Below are 20,174 nucleotides of genomic sequence, written 5' to 3'. Positions count from 1 at the left end.
GGGTAATATAATATACAGGATAATATACAGTAGACCTAACGCAGTTAGCACTAAGCACAGCCAACCCACTTTACAGTGGATGGGGGGAGAGTCCACTCGATCATGAACAAACAATTCGTTTTGCATCTTTGCACAATGGACCAAATTAAATTGCATCGGGCTGAGTCCTCACACTCCCATGTGGTCGATGTGTTCAATAACTGCTGCAGTAAATTAAATTGCTCCAGATCTGCTTTCAGTGGCATACAGCAGATAGAGCTTTCCATTTCGGAGGTTTTCACACTCAATAATCCGTTAATGTGAACAGCAATATTCAATCATAAAATCCACAGTCACTAACTGGTACAGACCATGATCTTATAAACTCTATGATTTCACGTATACTGGAGGCGATCTGTACCCTTTAAGATCCAAAAACCAGCTGGGACTGAACTTCTCAAGCCCTGTCAGAGGCAAAGCACCAGGCATTATGGGCCCGAGCTGGAGGATCATTTGAGGGATATTTTCAGGTTGGATGACGTCCCCAGTGTGATGACACACATACAGAAGGTCTATAGCATCAGACACGTTGATTTACACTACAAACTGAGAGACACACTCCTACACTTGACAGAGAATTTGAGGAATCCCAACCTTGCCCAGTAATAAATGCAATATAGAAGAATTATTTCCATAGTGTGACAAATGTCTAGGATTTAACAACTAAGACAAATTCATGGACAATGCTGCCCACGTCTTTCACGGTTATCAAATCAAGTCATTAAAAGACCAAGAACAGACACAAAAGGAAAAGAATAGACACCACAGAACAGAGACAATACAACACACAAACGTCGGAACATTTTGCAAATGAAACTTAAATCCATGAAGCATGCAGAAGGGATGTTCAGTGTTCCACGGAGCTCGGTTGGGAGATTGAAAATCTCAGCGACAGAATTTCCATTTACAAAACAGAGGAGCTTGGAAGCCCATCAGGAGATTCCAGTCAATCCCACACTTCCAAACCAAACACTGGGAATTCAGCTTGGGGGCTCACTGACTTTCTCTTGTTAATAAGCATTTGCTCATTCCTCCCTCTGTGCCAATCAAAACTTTTCCTGTCTGAGAAATGAGGGAAACCTGCAGCATATTTCTGCAGTGTCTCCACTCCCAGTGTCTTTCTGACAGAATGCGGCAGGCGGGCAGGCAGGCAGGCAGGCAGGCAGGCAGGCAGGCAGGCAGGCAGGCAGGCAGGCAGGCGAGGAGCTGTTGTCATGTGAATTGAATCAGTAGGAACAGACCCAGTGTTTTCCCTCCAGAGGGGCATTGGAAACAACTCTGAGGTGCACAGGAACCTCCCTCTGCCTCATGAAGAGAGAGACAAATGATGAGACAAACCACAGGAACCTCCCTCTGCCTCATGAAGAGAGAGACAAATGATGAGACAAACCACAGGAACCTCCCTCTGCCTCAGGAAGAGAGAGACAAATGATGAGACAAACCACAGGAACCTCCCTCTGCCTCATGAAGAGAGAGACAAATGATGAGACAAACCACAGGAACCTCCCTCTGCCTCATGAAGAGAGAGACAAATGATGAGACAAACCACAGGAACCTCCCTCTGCCTCATGAAGAGAGAGACAAATGATGAGACAAACCACAGGAACCTCCCTCTGCCTCATGAAGAGAGAGACAAATGATGAGACAAAGCACAGGAACCTCCCTCTGCCTTAGGAAGAGAGAGACAAATGATGAGACAAACCACAGGAACCTCCCTCTGCCTCATGAAGAGAGAGACAAATGATGAGACAAACCACAGGAACCTCCCTCTGCCTCATGAAGAGAGAGACAAATGATGAGACAAAGCACAGGAACCTCCCTCTGCCTCATGAAGAGAGAGACAAATGATGAGACAAAGCACAGGAACCTCCCTCTGCCTCATGAAGAGAGAGACAAATGATGAGACAAAGCACAGGAACCTCCCTCTGCCTCAGGAAGAGAGAGACAAATGATGAGACAAACCACAGGAACCTCCCTCTGCCTCATGAAGAGAGAGACAAATGATGAGACAAAGCACAGGAACCTCCCTCTGCCTTAGGAAGAGAGAGACAAATGATGAGACAAACCACAGGAACCTCCCTCTGCCTCATGAAGAGAGAGACAAATGATGAGACAAACCACAGGAACCTCCCTCTGCCTCATGAAGAGAGAGACAAATGATGAGACAAACCACAGGAACCTCCCTCTGCCTCAGGAAGAGAGAGACAAATGATGAGACAAACCACAGGAACCTCCCTCTGCCTCATGAAGAGAGAGACAAATGATGAGACAAACCACAGGAACCTCCCTCTGCCTCATGAAGAGAGAGACAAATGATGAGACAAACCACAGGAACCTCCCTCTGCCTCAGGAAGAGAGAGACAAATGATGAGACAAACCACAGGAACCTCCCTCTGCCTCATGAAGAGAGAGACAAATGATGAGACAAACCACAGGAACCTCCCTCTGCCTCATGAAGAGAGAGACAAATGATGAGACAAAGCACAAGCATTCCACAACTCACAAACTATTATCCACTTCAGCTGTTTTTCCCTCAGCCAACTTCCTTCCCAAGAGATACTGCACATGCAAATACAATTATACCAAACATTAGGAACACCTTCCTAATATTGAATTCCCTTTTTGCCCTCAGAACAGCCTCAATTCGACACAGCATGGACTCTACAAGGTGTCGAAAGCGTTCCATAGGAATGCTGGCCATTGTAGACTCCAATGCTTCCCACAGTTGTGTCAAGTTGGCTGGATGTCCTTTGGGTAGTGGACCATTCTTGATACACACAGGAAACTGTTGAATGTGAAAAACCCAGCAGTGTTGCAGTTCTTGACACAAACCGGCGTGCCTGGCACCTACTACCATACCCTGTTCAAAGGCATTTAAATATTTTATCTTGCCCATTCAACCTCTGAATGGCACACATACACAATCCATGTCTACATTGTTTCCCCTTCATTTTTTAAAATGTTTTATTTCACCTTTATTTAACCAGGTAAGCTAGTTGAGAACAAGTTCTCATTTACAACTGCGACCTGGCCAAGATAAAGCATCTATATAAAGCATCATCTACACTGATAAGGGATCATAGCTATCCCCTGGATTCACCTGGTCAGTCTATGTCATGGAAAGAGCAGGTGTTCTTAATGTTTTGTATACGCAGTGTATGTCAATGCTTAAACTTTCAGCCTACAATAAAAGTGTATACATTTTCAAGGTGTTATCATCTATCATAATATCTTTTGCCAACCGAATCTTCTGAGGCATTACCTTGCACCTTCTTCTTCTATTGTTTCCTCCCGGTCTTCTTCTACGGTCTCCTCCATGTCTTCTATGGTCTCCTCCCTGTCTTTTTCTTGTTCTATGGTCTCCTCCCTGTCTTGTCCGGCAGCCTTCAGTTCATGTTCAGCCAGGCATTTAGCCTCCTGACCAAGAGGTATTCAGCTGCAGCAGGTTCCCATCCTGGCCCCACTAGCCTCTCCTCTGCTGCCCTGCTGCTGGCCACCCTGCTCTGTCTCTGACCGTCTGGACCATGACTGGCCCATCCTCTATAATGTAGCTCACCACAGGAAGAAGATTGTCTCATCTCTGCCCTGACAACTGTTAATGTATTCATTGCAGGCTCCAGAGTTAAATATATCAAAAGTCCTTTTGGTGAGTGATGGAATGGCTGTTTCCCAGCTCTGCAGTACATAGCCACCCACTGTATCAGCCTCTCAATCGACTCTTTGTCTTAATCCCTTTCATTCAGTGCAGTGTTATACCCCCAACCCCGTCTACTGCCATTGCCCTAATCTGTCACCACGAACATGACGTTGACATGACAGCTGTGTTCCTTGGCCTTGAGTGGCTGTTCAAACCATTACACAGGTTAGGACAAGACGAATGTGGAAACTGGAGACCTGGATGGACATTTAGACATGACACCAGTGTATTTGTGACTTATGACAAAACAGCCTTATGTAACCGATGTGAAATGGCTAGTTAGTTAGCGGTGGTGCGCGCTAATAGCGTTTCAATCGGTGACGTCACTCGCTCTGAGACTTGAAGTAGGGTTGCCCCTTGCGTTGCAAGGGCCGCGGCTTTTGTGGTGCGATGGGTAACGATGCTTCGTGGGGTGTCAGTTGTTGATGTGTGCAAGGGTCCCTGGTTCGAGCCCGGGTTGGGGCGAAGAGAGGGACGGAACCTACACTGTTACACTTACAGTATAAGTAAACAAAACATCTATGGCTCCTTGAAAAGCGCTTCATAAAACCCATCTATTATTTACAAGTATTAACTTTAACCTGTTAATAATCTGCCCTTGAGCAAGGCACTTAACCCTAATTGCTCCACTTGTACATGCAGTGAAACAGGACAAATAAACTCAGCAAAAAAAGAAACGTCCTCTCACTATCAACTGAGTTTATTTTCAGCAAACTTAAATATTTGTATGAACATAACAAGATTCAACAACTGAGACATAAACTGAACAAGTTCCACAGACATGTGACTAACAGAAATGGAATAATGTGTCCCTGAACAAAAAGGGGGGGGGGTCAAAATCAAAAGTAACAGTCAGTATCTGGTTTGGCCACCAGCAGCATTAACCTGTTGGGGGTAGGGGGCAGTATTGACACGGCCGGATAAAAAACGTACCCGATTTAATCTGGTTACTACTCCTGCCCAGTAACTAGAATATGCATATAATTATTGGCTTTGGATAGAAAACACCCTAAAGTTTCTAAAACTGTTTGAATGGTGTCTGTGAGTATAACAGAACTCATATGGCAGGCAAAAACCTGAGAAGATTCCTTACAGGAAGTGCCCTCTGACAAGATCTTGTTCTTCTTGTCTCCGTTTATTGAAGACTGAGGATCTTTGCTGTAACGTGACACTTCCTACGGCTCCCATAGGCTCTCAGAACCCGGGAAAAAGCTGAATGATATCGAGGCAGCCCCAGGCTGAAACACATTAGCGCGTTTGGATAGTGGCCTGTCAGAGGACCATTAGACTGGGGCTCGTGCATGAGGGCACGAGATGTTTTTATTTTCCCTCTCTTTGAACGAAAACCACCACTCCCGGTCGAAATATTATCGCTTTTTTACGAGAAAAATGGCATAAAAACTGATTTTAAACAGCGGTTGACATGCTTCGAAGTACGGTAATGGAATATTTAGAATTTTTTTGTCACGAAATGCGCCGTGCTCGTCACCCTTCTTTACCATTCGGATAGTGTCTTGAACGCACAAACAAAATGCCGCTATTTGGATATAACAATGGATTATTTGGGACCAAACCAACATTTGTTATTGAAGTAGAAGTCCTGGGAGTGCATTCTGACGAAGAACAGCAAAGGTAATAACATTTTTCTTATAGTAAATCTGACTTTGGTGAGTGCTAAACTTGCTGGGTGTCTAAATAGCTAGCCCTGTGATGCTGGGCTATCTACTGAGAATATTGCAAAATGTGCTTTCACCGAAAAGCTATTTTAAAATCGGACATAGCGAGTGCATAGAGGAGTTCTGTATCTATAATTCTTAAAATAATTGTTATGCTTTTTGTGAACGTTTATCGTGAGTAATTTAGTAAATTTTTTGTAAATTCACCGGAAGTTTGCGGGGGGTATGCTAGTTCTGAACGTCACATGCTAATGTAAAAAGCTGGTTTTTGATATAAATATGAACTTGATTGAACAAAACATGCATGTATTGTATAACATAATGTCCTAGGTGTGTCATCTGATGAAGATCAAAGGTTAGTGCTGCATTTAGCTGTCTTCTGGGTTTTTGTGACATTATATGCTAGCTTGAAAAATGGGTGTCTGACTATTTCTGGCTGGGTACTCTGCTGACATAATCTAATGTTTTGCTTTCGTTGTAAAGCCTTTTTGAAATCGGACAGTGTGGTTATATTAACGAGAGTCTTGTCTTTAAAATGGTGTAAAATAGTCATATGTTTGAGAAATTGAAGTAATAGCATTTCTAAAGTATTTGAATAACGCGCCACAGGATTCCACTGGCTGTTACGTAGGTGGGACGATTTCGTCCCACTGGCCCTAGAGAAGTTAAGTACTGCAGTGCATCTCCTCCTCATGGACTGCACCAGATTTGCATGTTCTTGCTGTGAGATGTTACCCCACTCTTCCACCAAGGCACCTGCAAGTTCCCAGACATTTCTGGGGGGAATGGCCCTCACCCTCCAATCCAACAGGTTCCAGACGTGCTCAATGGGATTGAGATCCGGGCTCTTCGCTGGCCATGGCAGTACACTGATATTCCTGTCTTGCAGGAAATACCGCACAGAACGAGCAGTATCGCTGGTGGCATTGTCATGCTGGAGGGTCATGTCAGGATGAGCCTGCAGGAAGGGTACCACATGAGGAGGAGGATGTCTTCCCTGTAACGCACAGCATTGAGATTGCCTGCAATGACAACAAACTCAGTCCGAGGATGCTGTGACACACCGCCCCAGACCATGACGGACCCTTCACCTCCAAATCGATCCCGCTCCAGAGTACAGGCCTCGGTGTAACGCTCATTCCTTCGACGATAAACGCGAATCTTCCCATCACCCCTGGTGAGACAAAACAGCGACTCATCAGTGAAGGGCACCTTTTGCCAGTCCTGTCTGGTCCAGCGACGGCGGGTTTGTGCCTGTAGGTGACGTTGTTGCCGGTGATGTCTGGTGAGGACCTGCCTTACAACAGGCCTACAAGCCCTCAGTCCAGCCTCTTTCAGCCTATTGCAGACAGTCTGAGCACTGATTGAGGGATTGTGAATTCCTGGTGTAACTCGGGCAGTTGTTGTTGCCATTCTGTACCTGTCCCGCAGGTGTGATGTTCGGATGTACCAATCCTGTGCAGGTGTTGTTACATGTGGTCTGCCACTGTGAGGACGATCAACTGTCCTCTGTCTCTCTCCCTGTAGCTCTGTCTTAGGCGTCTCACAGTACAGACATTGCAATTTATTGCCCTGGCCACATCTGCAGTCGTCATGCCTCCTTGCAGCATGCCTAAGATATGTTCACGCAGATGAGCAGAGACCCTGGGCATCTTTCTTTTAGTGTTTTTCAGAGTCAGTAGAAAGGCCTCTTTAGTGTCCTAAGTTTTCATAACTGTGACCTTAATTGCCTACCGTCCGTAAGCTGGTAGTGTCTTGACGACCATCCACAGGTGCATGTTCATTAATTGTTTATGGTTCATTGAACAAGCATGGGAAACAGTGTTTAAACCCTTTACAATGAGGATCTGTGACGTTATTTGGATTTTTACGAATTATCTTTGAAAGACAGGGTCCTGAAAAAGGGACGTTTCTTTTTTTGCTAAGTTTATAAGCACCCCCTATTTGACATGTCATTTATTTTAGAATGGATCCTGGCATCTCCAATAACTCCAGACTACGTGCTCAGTGTTAAAATAACACATTGTTTCCTCTCCTACTTCCACAGGATAAATGATTCATTCTGCAGCAGGTAAAGTATTCTCAGGTAGGAGAGCACTATAGCCCCTGTACCACTGCTGCAGCCCCACTGCAAACAGCTTCTGCCAAAACAGGAAATCATTAAAAAGTCTTGTCACGGGAAAGGGCCCTGCCACAGCCTCTGCCTACTGCCTCCAAAAATTCAGAATAATCACTACACCCCCATTCTCCAAACATCAGGGAGGGAGAGAGCCAGGGAGAGAGGGTCAGAACACAGGAGGGCATGACTCTCCTGCCTCTCCTCTCGGCACATCACACACAACACTAGAGCTGTCAGTTCAGCCCACAAACGGACTGTCAAAGTGCTTCTGAGTTTTCAACAGCATTATGTGAAAGTTCACCAGCTACGGAAGAGACGTATTTGTTTAGATTATGATTTAGCTGAGTGATTAAATACTGTATCACCTAACAAATCCAAGTATGTATTTGGGGATGGAAAAGTGACTGCCTGGTAGTGCTGCTGATACCATGGTGGTGAGTGTCATGCAGGTGAATGGAGATTGACACACAATGCAGAAGAGCCCAGTCATTCACTGATTACAGCCTTCAGCATGGCAAGGAGCGATTCCAGAGTGTTTGGAGAGCTTGACATACACACGGGGGGGGGGGGGGGAGGGCTAGACAAAGAGAGGAGACAAAACCCTCTCAGAATCACTAATGTCAGGTGAAGGTCACAGCATGGTCTTAACAAACAGCTGAGAGAGGAGTAGGACAAGGACTGTTATTTACACACTTGATCAGACAGACAGCACATCTCATCAACATGCTGAAGTGTGAGAGACAGGGGGTGAGGATTCGTTGTAGCCATCATAGCCAATGCATACAGAGATGTTTGTGTACTTGGAAACAAATAGAAATGACAGCTTTAAGCCACCCTGCAGTCTGACCTCTCATAGACGCCCTGGGCTGAATGAAACAGCCACAGGGTTGAGCAGTGGGAACTGTGGAATTCCACTTCTCAGCATGAAACCTCTAAACACCACGACCGGTATGTAAGAGTGGGTAGCAGTATAGTTTCAGACTAGCCAGAGGAAAGACTATGAAAACTGTAGGTTGTTGGCCTGAATCCCAGGGGGGAATACTGCTTCATATAACCTGGAATAAAATACCTTCACAGAAAGAGGGTGTTTACTCTGTGGTAAATCTTTCTGCATATGAGAGAAGATGAACAGCTCTGAATGGAGTTTTCAACTTTATATTAGTTTCAATGGGATAACAGCAGTTAAACCCACCTCCAGTCTACTGCATGAGAGCAGCTTGGCTGCGGCTGCTGCTGATACAGGGAGGTCTGTCTGATTGGTATTCAGTGGCATGCTTCTTATCACTCCCCCGTCATCTCTCCCTCTGCCACTTGACACAGAAATATCTGAATTTCAATCAATTCCCATCCAATTCCATAGTCCTTGAAGCAAACATGACATTAATGGACAAATTCCATAGTGTCCAGACCATCTTACCTACAGTACATCCACCTGAGGGAATCAGGACTTAGTTCTGGGTGGTCAATTGAACTGTTATGATGAGGCCATAATTATTAAAGTAATGAAGGTGCATTCAGTGTCTGTGGTGAATGTAGGCTTTCCTAGAAAGCACACCACACCTGCCAACACTGAGTCGTAACAAAGACAGAAATGACAACCGTCAACACGTTGCTGTAAGAATAAAATAGAAGTGTGTTTCCTTAGATTTACCTTCCAGAAAGACTCACTATGACTCTTTTTCTTCCTGTGTCACCAGGATGAAAGGAACAGTTGGGGATACACTTTAAAAGGAAGTCTGTCAAAAAACTAGTTTTAAAACCGATCCACTAGGGTCAAGCAGCCCCAGTGAAAAGAGAAGTACAAAGGACAGCTAAAGTTCTTCCACTCTCTGTGGCAGTTTGAAAGTGAGCACTGAATATCAAAGGTATATTTTGCAGTTTCAAAAGCACTCAAAGAGTTGAATACAGATGTAACCGCCAAAAACTTTTTCATTTGCTACACTTGTCTTGGTTTGCTTAGCAGATTAACCTTGTCATCTGCATTGATGGAGACGATCATTACCATTGAAACACATGTTCCTTCAGAACAAGGGGATCTTGGTATGCTGAGGCCAAAGGTCAACTAAAGCATTGTGAAGTTAGTTTGTAGCCTTCCTTCATTTGGCGACTTGGATCTCTGCACCAGTGAAGCGTGGATTTGCTGTATGCAGAAAGAGAATGCTTTACTAGTGGAGCCTAGAGATAAACCCCTGTAGGGAAACTGAGCTGCCTTTCATCTCCATTTAGAGTGTTTTGCTTCACTCCTGCTACATCTTATGGCTAATTAACTCATTCCTCCCAGAGTGCCATTGTAACACAGAACAGACAATACAAATTAGAAGACTGGAGGGAGGTGGCAAATAAACACAGAGATCTGAGATAAATAATAAAAGATGGATGGAACCATCATTTCTTATTAAGAACAAAAGTGGAGGGATATAGAAGAGGGAGTCTGTGTGCGTTTATGGAGTCTGTGTGGGTCTATATGGATATTGTACACTTCCCCCTGTCAGTCCAGCAGGTTTGCAAACCCCAAACAACAATAGCAACATTGTCCCAACAGGACACCATTGTACCTCGATTGGATCATTTCTCCCCTGGGGGAGCTATAGAGTTGCACTTTTCCAAAGCATTGACTGCTCCAGCTATACGTTTTCTGGGGGAAAAACTGGGAAAACCACTTCACAGGCTCTAGTGTAGCTACTTAAAACCAACTGAAACAACATTCACTTCTTCGGAGTAGATTTTATCAAAATAAATACCTCTCGGTCTGAGTAGAAAGAATTCTAAAGAAATGCAAGTCAGGAATATAGTGCCAGATTAAAGTAACAGCCAAAGAGCCCTGGTCCACTCTGAGACAGGAGAGGTTATCTAACTAACCCACCATGTTAGAGAGCACTAGGCAGACCTCCATTCCTCCACTGGCCTACATGTAAATTAATGTGAGTTTTACTACGACCGCGCTGCCTGTCTCAACAATCCCTTCTTTGTACTCTAGCTCCGCTGGTTTCCACCAGCAACCCACTACACAACCAGCAGACCGTTGTCACGGCAGCGCCATGTGGACTTGGATTCCGCTCAGCCTGTCACAGCATGCTCCATGGACAGCAGGGGGGAGGAGGGAAGGGGGGGGACCCCAAAAACCTATACAGACAGCTCCATCCAATGATTATGGGAGACTTCAACCTAAAGTGCTACTGTTTGGATGAAACCTCGACCACATCTATGTCAGTCATGGAGTAAACATGACTGTGGTTTGAAAAGAGTTTCGCTTTTCGACAGGGGCTATCAGTCATATAAAGCTTGACTTCACAGTTGACTGTCATATTTCTGAGAGACTGGAGGATTGATGAATTAACCAGCCCATGCCTCCACTCACAGTGTTTAATTAGCTGAGTGCTGGGTGACCAGGCAGGCAGGTGGGCTATGCATTCAACGACTCGCCCATAATTACCTTAAAGACACATGAGACAAACGTAGAAAACCCCGGCGCCGTCCAAGATGTCAGTAAATCAAATGAAGCTCTGATGTGGCCGGTCCACTGTGAAGTATTGAAGAGCCCACCATTAGGTGAAAATGACAGAAGCCACATCAGCAGAAATGAATGATTCCCCAATGAGGGATAATAAAGAGGCCATGCACATCACAAGGACAAACTCAACATCTCTCATTGGCTCTTCCAAGACATGAACACACATGTAGTTACTTTGAATCTACAGTTCCGGTCCTGGCGTAATTACATGCAACTACACTGCAGTAACTAAGTGATTTGATTAACCTTAGGTAAAGTAGCAGTAGAGTGGAACAAAGAGAACACTTTTTCCGTTCTGAACTTGGGAAGAGTGTGTCCAGTTTGAATTGTGTTGAAACCACAGCCATACTTTATGGGAATTCTAATGTGAGAAGAGGGTTGTAGGACAGTCGTGACTTGGCCTGTCCCTGTCGTCTGTTTGGTTCTCAGAAGTCTGCTGTTACCTAACCCACCAATGTTAAAACAGCACAATGACAAAGACACAATGTCCAGCTAGAGCCAGAGAAGAAGACCAAAACAGGATCCTTGCTTCCATCAAGTCATTTCAGCAACAAATAACCAATTGATTTTACAGCCAGGCTGACATTTGGGCCATCATACATCTCCGGGTTGGCCTGTTGTTCTCTTTCCTCAGAGGCCAGAGAGACGGGCACAATCACTCCCTTCATGCAGCACACAATCAAAGTGTCAGCTATAACAAATTTCTGCAATCATTTTTTCTTTGCCCTTTTAAAAACTCACATGTCTGAATGCCAGCTTCCTGCCTCAGTTGTTTCTATAGTGTTTACATAAGGTGCGTTGCATTGTCTGTGTTACGAGTCCTCCATCTCAGAGCAACACATTTCCAATGCAAAACAGGGAGGAAGACAGCGGCACAGACAATCTCAATCTATCTTGCACTGGGCTGTTTAGTTGGCAGATGGGAGGACATGGAGATCAGTGCCTTGCATACAGGTAGGTGTGTGCTGTGCTGAATGAGTTATACTCCCACGGTCCCACCAGACTGAGTCTGTCTGAGACTACCGAGGAACACACCAGACTTGAATGGGCATCCTCCCATCCACACCAGTGTTGCTAACCACTAGAAAGCATATGTCTGCAACCACAGAACACTTTCATTAGTTATAAATTAATTATTACAACTGCTTTGAGTCAGGAGAACTTCATATTCCAATATTAACACAATCGTGTTTTACTGAGGCTCATGTTTGTGCTGTGTGACGCTTGGACCAGACTTTGTTTGCTCCCAATAATTTTCTACATTCAACAAACTATTCACACAAACAAGAATACAACCATAGCAGTAGAAAGCACTTTATGGCAGGCTCTCTGACTGGGGCAAGTGAGGCAAACTAAAAGGGGCATGACTGTGGACAGAGTTGCCAGTGTTTTCCACAAGTACATAGAGTAGCCAGACAAATAGAAAAAGTAGCCAGCTAGGCGCTCAACATTTTTTGCCGTAAGAGCACTATTTTGATGTCCTCTGTTACATGATTCCATTTGAAATACACAGGAAAATGATTGAACACTTTGAGTTTACCTCCCTGATTGTAAAAATGATTTGTGGTATTATGTAGAAAGACATGACTTTACAATTTAAATGATTGAAAATGTATGAATTCAGTGTATTGGTAGCTGTTTTGGTGATTGTCTAGGTCTAAGCCTATATGAGCAGGACTATTTTCTATGTAAGAGAACATTAAACCTTTAACGTTTAACCTGTCTCCTCTTGAGATTAAAGTCTTATTTACAGTTTTACTGCAATATATGCCATAATAATGTTCTTCAAATTATATAATTTTATTCAAACAAAAATAGAGTAAAGAAATTCAAGGTTTTGTTTGTCCAGGTTTTGGTTTTTCACAGTTTTTTTAGGTTCTCTCTCAAAATAACACTTTTTTAATAAATAAATACATTGGAGGTTCTAAGTCCACAACAATGTTTAAACCACATCGTGAGAACACTTTGAGGTCTGGGAAAAAACAGAGACATTTAAATTTTTGGGTGTAGTTACCCTTTAATTCAAGTGTGCACCAAGCAAGAGGTTGTTGTTTAGCTGCATTTTGTAGCACATGTGATGAGTTTGCAAAACAAATACCCACTGGATTGATAAAAATAATCATGATATCATTCTTCCAGGTAAGAATATGCTACTTTGTAGTTAACATTTCATGTTTTTTAGGAAAGGCTTTCCATCTACCAGAAGACTGTTTTCATTAGCATCATCGCTAATGGCTAGACTCACGCAATGCACACACACAGACAGGGGCAAGCATGGCACACCAGTATTTAGGGAGTTTCTCCCATTCTTCTCTGCAGATCATCTCAAGCTCTGTTAGGTTGGATGGGGAGTGTCGCTGTACAGCTATTTTCAGGTCTCTCCAGAGATGTTAGATCGGGTTCAAGTCTGGGCTCTGGCTGAGCCACTCAAGGACATTCAGAGATTTGGGTCACTCTTGCATTGTCTTGGCTGTGTGCTTAGGGTTGTTTTCCTGTTGAAAGGTGAACTTAGTCTGAGGTCCTGAACACTCAGGAGCAGGTTTTCATTAAGGGTCTCTCTGTACTTTGCTCTGTTCATCGTTCCCTCAATGCTGACTAGTCTCCCAGTCCCTGCCGCTGAAAAATACCCACAGCATGATGCTGCCACCACCATGCTTCATCGTAGGGATGGTGCCAGGTTTCCTCCAGATGTGACGCTTGGCATTCAGGCCAAAGAGTTCAATCTTGGTTTCATCAGACCAGAAAATCTTGTTTCTCATGGTCTGAGAGTCCTTTAGGTGCCTTTTGTCAAACTCTAAGCGGTCTGTCATTTGCCTTTTACTGAGGAGTGGCTTCCGTCTGGCCACTCTACCGTAAAGGCCTGATTGGTGGAGTGCTGCAGAGATGGTTGTCCTTCTGGAAGGTTCTCCCATCACCAAAGAGGAACTCTGGAGCTCTGTCAGAGTGAACATCAGGTTCTTGGTCACCTCCCTTACCAAGGCCCTTCTTCCTCGATTGCTCAGTTTGGCCGGGCGGCCAGCTCTAGGAAGAGTCTTGGTGGTTCTAAACATTTTTCATTTAAGAATGAGGAAGGCCACAGTTCTTGGGGATCCCCTATGCTGCAGAAATATTTTGGTACGCTTCACCAGATCTGTGCCTCGACACAGTCCTGTCTCGGAGATCTATGGACAATTATTTCGAACACATGGCTTGGTTTTTGCTCTGACATGCACTGTCAACTGTGGGACTTTAGTGTGTGCCTTTCCAAATCAAGTCCAATCAATTGAATTTACCACAGGTGGACTCCAATCAAGTTGACAGCTGGTGCTAATGGAAAACACTGATTCAAAGACAGTACTGTATGAAGGCTAAAACTGCTTCTCCAATAGAAATCCCCGATCACACTTGTAGGCGATGTCATGGCGACGTTGGCTAGCTAAGCTCATGCGTAGAAACACGTCATCGGCTTGCACAGTGGTTTTGCCCCAAACTGTGCATGTTTAGGCGGTCAAATCAAAGGCACTCCTTCGATATAAAGTTTTTGACAAAAAGGAAAACGTGTCAATTTGGCTTAACTACTGAAGACAATGGCTCGAATCTAGGTTGTGCTGTTAGATTTTGAGAAAATGAACAACTAAGAAGAATATTTCACTTCTCTCATTGACTTCTCAAACCCCGGCCTGGTCTGTTTGGTCTGTTTCACAAGCGCTCCCGGAAGTCCCGCGATGTTGCGCCTCTGGGTTAAGAAACTCTGTGACTGAGTTGCTACCCACCAGAAACCACCCATGGTGAAGGAGTTCGCCTTCCATTGGTTCACATTGAGAGACCCCTGCTCATGCATTCTCTATGTCTACACTTGCTTTACAGTATCAATCAATCAAATGTATTTATAAAGCCCTTTTCACATCAGCAGATGTCATAAAGTGCTATACAGAAGCCCAGCCTAAAACCCCAAACAGCAGGTAATGCAGATATATAAGCACATGGCTAGGAAAAGTAGACTTGTCAGTTGTCATTGTTAGCTTAATTTATCAGTTGGTTTTCAGAGTGGTATGTTATCTACTCTGTGTGTTTCTCCCTCTTCCAGGGACCCATCTGCTACACACTGGCAGCCACAGCCTACAGAGTTGATTCCCATCAACAAACATGATGTGAAACACTGCAGAAGAAAATGCCCAGCTAGATAATGCAAATGGCTCTCTACTGAGTGTCTGGGTAAACAAATGAAATACTGTAGAGAGAGTGAGTGGTTTAATGTTACTTCTACAAACATAGCACAGCCTGGTAGTAGCCAAAAGAAAGGCAAAGACTGACAGAATGCTCTGGTAGATATGGTGGATTGGTTATTGGGAGCCATAATCATTTTCTGGATAGAGAAAGTGTGACTTTGGGGATCCTGTTCTCGCTGCTTCAAGACTGTAATCATGCTAAACATCTCTGTCACCATATGGTCACAGACACAAAAGCCCCTCTCCTGCCCCTTCTCCAGCCACACACACAAACACACACAGCTAATGGAGAGAGTAGAGGTCTTGCATATTGGAGGGTGTGAGCTGAATTTCAATAGATTTCTTTCAGTCCTGCTTGGCATTGCCCTTTATTTTCTAAATGATGTGGGCAGAAAGCAAGAGTTAATTGGCATGAGAACTTCAACATAGAGCATCAATATAGCCTGTCAATCTATTGTGATGTCTGTAATCAAATCACAATATATTGTAATGCAAAACTGAACCATACATGTTCAAACACTCCATGCAGGCATATCTGTGGGACAGATGGGGAATTACATCACATCAGAGTGTGTGTGTGTGTGTGTGTGTGTTCAGTCCTCTCTCTTCCTCAAACACGATGTTCTAAATAGAAAGAAATTAAATTAAAAGTAGGATATTATCTAGCTACAGATCCTGAAGAAAAGCAAACATGACCTTTCTCCAAACATTATAGCATTAGGTTACGTTGGTCAAACACAATCACATTTTTCATTAATCTCACCTTTGGGGAGTTCTGTTAAAATGTACATTTTACATTTACGTCATTTAGCAGAGCGACTTACAAATTGGTGCATTCACCTTATGATATCCAGTGGAACAACCACTTTACAATAGTACATCTATATAAAAAAAAAATTGGGGGGGGGGGCTAGAAGGATTACTATATCCTATCCCAGGTATTCCTTAAAGAGGTGGGGTTTCAGGTGTCTCCGGAAATGTATTTCAAGGTGCTGGTTTATAATAGGCCTGGCTAATTTCTGTCTGAAACCTAAAGGAAGCATAGGCTACTGATGCATACGTTAGGCTAAAAGTGTAAAGACAGCAGTCTATGATTTGACAAAACTATAGATAAATTACTTAATAAATCATAATAAAATGGTCCAGAAAAATAACAATTAGTGGTTGGCAATCAGTGGAGGCTCCTCAGAGGAAGAAGGGAGGGACCATCCTCCTCACTGAATTTCATAAAAATAAAAATCGTAAAACATTTAAAAAGCTATCCTTTTTAGATAAAACTATACTAAATATAATCACATGTCACCAAATAATTGATTAAAACACACTATTTTGCAAAGAAGGTCTACAGTACCCTCAACAGCACTATGTAGGGTAGAACCATGCTGTAGCCGGAGGACAGCTAGCTTCCGTCCTCCTTTGGGTACATTGACTTCAATACAGAACCTAGGAGGCTCATGGTTCTCACCCCCTTCCACAGACTTACAGAGTAATTATGACAAGTTCCGGAGGACGTCCTCCAACCTATCAGAGCTCTTGCAGCATGATCTGACATGTTGTCCACCCAATCAAAGGATCAGAGAATTAATCTAGCTAGTACTGCAGTGCATAAAATGTGGTGAGTAGTTGACTCAAAGAGAGAGAAAGACAGTAGTTGAACAGCTTTGAACAAATTAACTTATTCCAAAATGAAAGAGAATCAAGAGAGAAATGCAGCTACCTAGTTTAGCCTACTGGAACACCTAGCTCTAACAGAGGTATGCTATGTTAGCTAGCTGGCTATGACTTTCCAACACAACACTGGAACTTTTCCAAGTCAAGGTAAGCTTTAGGTTTTACTAATTCATTGCCAGTGGGGCACGCCGGGTGTAACTGCTTACTGACTGTACACTGAAATGCTATCGTATTATTGTATTGGGTTTACTATCGTGTTAGTTCTATTAGCTATGCTGACTATGACATTACTTTAGCTAATATGGTGACAACTGGGTGAATGGATATGAATGACAGTCATCCAATATGCTGTAATAGAAATATGGCCATGCTCATGAAAAAAAGTCGTCTTAAACGGCACTGACTGCAACTGTTGGCAATGACATTGCAATATACTGTATCATATCAAGCCTGAATAGCCTAACATTGCAGAAATCCCTGACTAAACATTTGCATGAAGTAGTAGTCTATGCTATACAGCATTTGTTATCGTTCAGCCAGTAGCCTAATAAAGGTATCATATGGGGCTAGTCAGGAGCAATAGGCTTCTCTGTGACATTCATAAATGACAAACCAAATCAGCAAACCAGAGCGTTGTGTCCTAGTGCAACATTGTATCCATGAACACCTGGGGTATTTTTATGTGTAACCGTGAGAAAGAAAGTGATGGCTTGCTTGCATTGCAACGTCATCATTTCTCAACCCGCTGTAATTGCTGCATTTAAAAGACTGCATGCCTTCAAGCGTGCTACAGACACAACAATAGTCCTACAGCTATGAGCTATTCGAGCTCGAATCGGACGTTAGAGTCACGCACATCCCATACATTAACAACATAAAGCTGCACTCACTTAATGAAGTAGCTGGCCCCCTCGTCCGAGAATCCTTCTTCCCATCCCAGTGGTAAATCTAAAACATGAATACAATGGGCTGCGTGAATCTATACATATCTAGATGCGGTAGGCTAAAGCTCAATGTGCACAGCAGTCATGAAATATCGTATTATTAATTCCTGCGCGTACCTGATCGTATCATGTGTCCAGAGTTGACAGGTTCACCCGTACGGGGATGGAGCCAAGTAGTGCTGTGAGTTTTATCACTGAAAGAAACAAGACACCTGTTACTGGACGAGAAGAACGTGAATAACTGCGTAATTAACCCGTTTCACCAGTAAAGCTTAAAGTTAAAACATCACAGTGCATGCTAACTTGATGAAGAAGACCCTGCCATCTCGATAAACTCCATAGGACCAGTGGTCAGGTAGAGTGTCCCGCCCGAGCGGTGCCGCCATGATCCCGGCTTCTTGTTCAAGCTAGTTCATTCTCTTCTCCCCTCCGCAGAGTTTTCAGTCCAATGATCACCGCTAGGGCTGCAGACTTTTAAAGGGGAAGACCAAACTTGTAAAAAGTCCTAAAGCCAGCGCGTCTTTGTGCCACTTTTAGCCGACGAAAAAGGGGTGTAGACATACCAAAGCGTGCGTGGTTGGCTGGGATTGAATCAAATGTAAAACATGGTTCTCCAATTCATTTCAATCTAGCGCAGTATTGTCATGCATCACAAGGGTGCAGCTACAGTAATTACACATAAGGAATGCGTTGAAAAGATTTCCGCATTAATACCCTGTTATTTGAGAAGATTAACATTCCCAAACAACAGTCCATCACACGCAAATTCCAAAACTCAAATGAACGATTTTTCCTGCAATAATGACGTCACCAACAGTAGACTAAACTACAAATGATATAGCATTTCCTGATGAATCTAAGATAGCCTTTCAGCCTATGACCTGTGGAACATACAGGTAACTGGCTAAATAAAGACGACACCAACATATAGTGTCTAAATAGGGCGTTGGGCCACCACGAGCAGCCAGAACGGCTTCAATGCGCCATGGCATAGATGTGTCTGGAACTCTATTGGAGGGATGCGACATTCCATCATTTAGTGTTTCGTTGATGGTGGGGGAAAGCCCTGGTCCAGAATCTCCCATACGTTGCATTCGGAAAATATTCATACCACTTGACTTTTTCCACAATTTGTTACATTACAGCCTTATTCTAACATTGATTAAATAATTTTTTCCCCTCATAAATCTACACACAATACTCCATAATGACAAAGCAAAAACAGGTTTTTAGACATTTTGCTAATTTATTAAGAATAAAAAACAGAAATATGTTATTTACATAAGTACTCATACCATTTGCTATGATACTCGAAATTGAGCTCATTGATCATCCTTGAGATGTTTCTACAACTTGATTGGAATCCACCTGTGTGATATGCAATTGATTGGACATGATTTGGAAAGCCACACACCTGTCTATGTAAGGTTCTGTGTTTATTTTCTTAGTCAACCTTGTGTTCTGTTTCGTTGTGTTCTTGAACGTAGCCCTGTTTCTTTGTGTTCTTGAACGTAGCCCTGTCTTTCATTTTTGTTCATTGATTTCACCTGTGTTAGTTACTCACCTGGTCTCATCAGCTCCTCATTTAGTTCAGTTCATTCTGTTTGTGCCTTTGTGAGGTATTGTTCGTTTTGACTCTACTAAGCCTTCCTAGCTTGTTTGTGAGAACCAGTTATAGCCTTCAGTCCTAGTTTTGATTCACCTACCTGTGCATGGCCATTGCCTGCCTGTGACCACGATTCCTGCCTGCGAAGGCAAAATAAATACCTGCCTCACTCTGCGCGTGAATCTACACCTTTTTCTCCCTGAGTATTCATTACAGTCTATATAAGGTCCCACAGTTGACGGTGCATGTCAGCGCAAAAACCAAGCCATGAGGTCAAAGGAATTGTCCGTAGAGGTTCAAGACAGGATTGTGTCGAGACAGTGGCCTCCATCATTCTTAAATGGAAGAAGTTTAGAACCACCAAGACTCTTCCGAGCTGGCCGCCCTATGGAGGAGGGAGAACCTTCCAGAAGGACAACCATCTCTGCAGCACCCCACCAATCAGGCCTTTATGGTAGAGCGGCCAGATGGAAGCCACTTCTCAGTAAAATGCACATGACAGCCCACTTGGAGTTTGCCAAAAAGCACCTAAAGACTCTCAGACCATGAGAAACAACATTCTCTGGTCTGATGAAACCAAGATTGAACTATTTTACCTGAATGCCAAGCTTCATCGTCTGGAAGAAACCTGGCACCATCGCTACAGTGAAGCATGGTGGTGGTACCATCATGCTGTGTGTATGTTTTTCAGCGGCAGGGACTG

At 43.6% G+C, this 20,174-nt stretch overlaps 1 protein-coding gene across 11 annotated transcripts in view; it reads right to left on the bottom strand.

Moving 5' to 3' along the window:
* plekha7b (pleckstrin homology domain containing A7b) overlaps positions 1–18,520 on the bottom strand; it is a 181,191-nt gene extending 162,671 nt beyond the window's left edge. For 3 of the 11 annotated variants that reach the window (XM_082969559.1, XM_082969560.1, XM_082969562.1), the window contains exons 1-3: positions 18,169–18,520; positions 17,983–18,059; positions 17,812–17,869 (exon numbers count right to left, since the gene is read on the bottom strand). In XM_082969559.1, coding sequence (XP_082825685.1) covers positions 17,812–17,869; positions 17,983–18,059; positions 18,169–18,251 — 218 coding nt within the window. In that variant the 5' untranslated portion in view covers positions 18,252–18,520. The remainder of the gene's footprint in view (positions 1–17,811; positions 17,870–17,982; positions 18,060–18,168) is intronic. The other 8 variants (XM_082969564.1, XM_082969566.1, XM_082969569.1 and 5 more) reach the window with 4 other exon arrangements.
* Positions 18,521–20,174: the final 1,654 nt, after the last annotated feature.

This window comes from Salmo salar, chromosome 26, assembly GCF_965601325.2.
Source record: "Salmo salar chromosome 26, fSalSal1, whole genome shotgun sequence".
Classification (NCBI taxonomy): Eukaryota; Metazoa; Chordata; class Actinopteri; order Salmoniformes; family Salmonidae; genus Salmo; species Salmo salar.
Note: the sequence above shows the minus strand (reverse complement) of the source record. Positions and strands in the feature narration are given on the sequence as shown.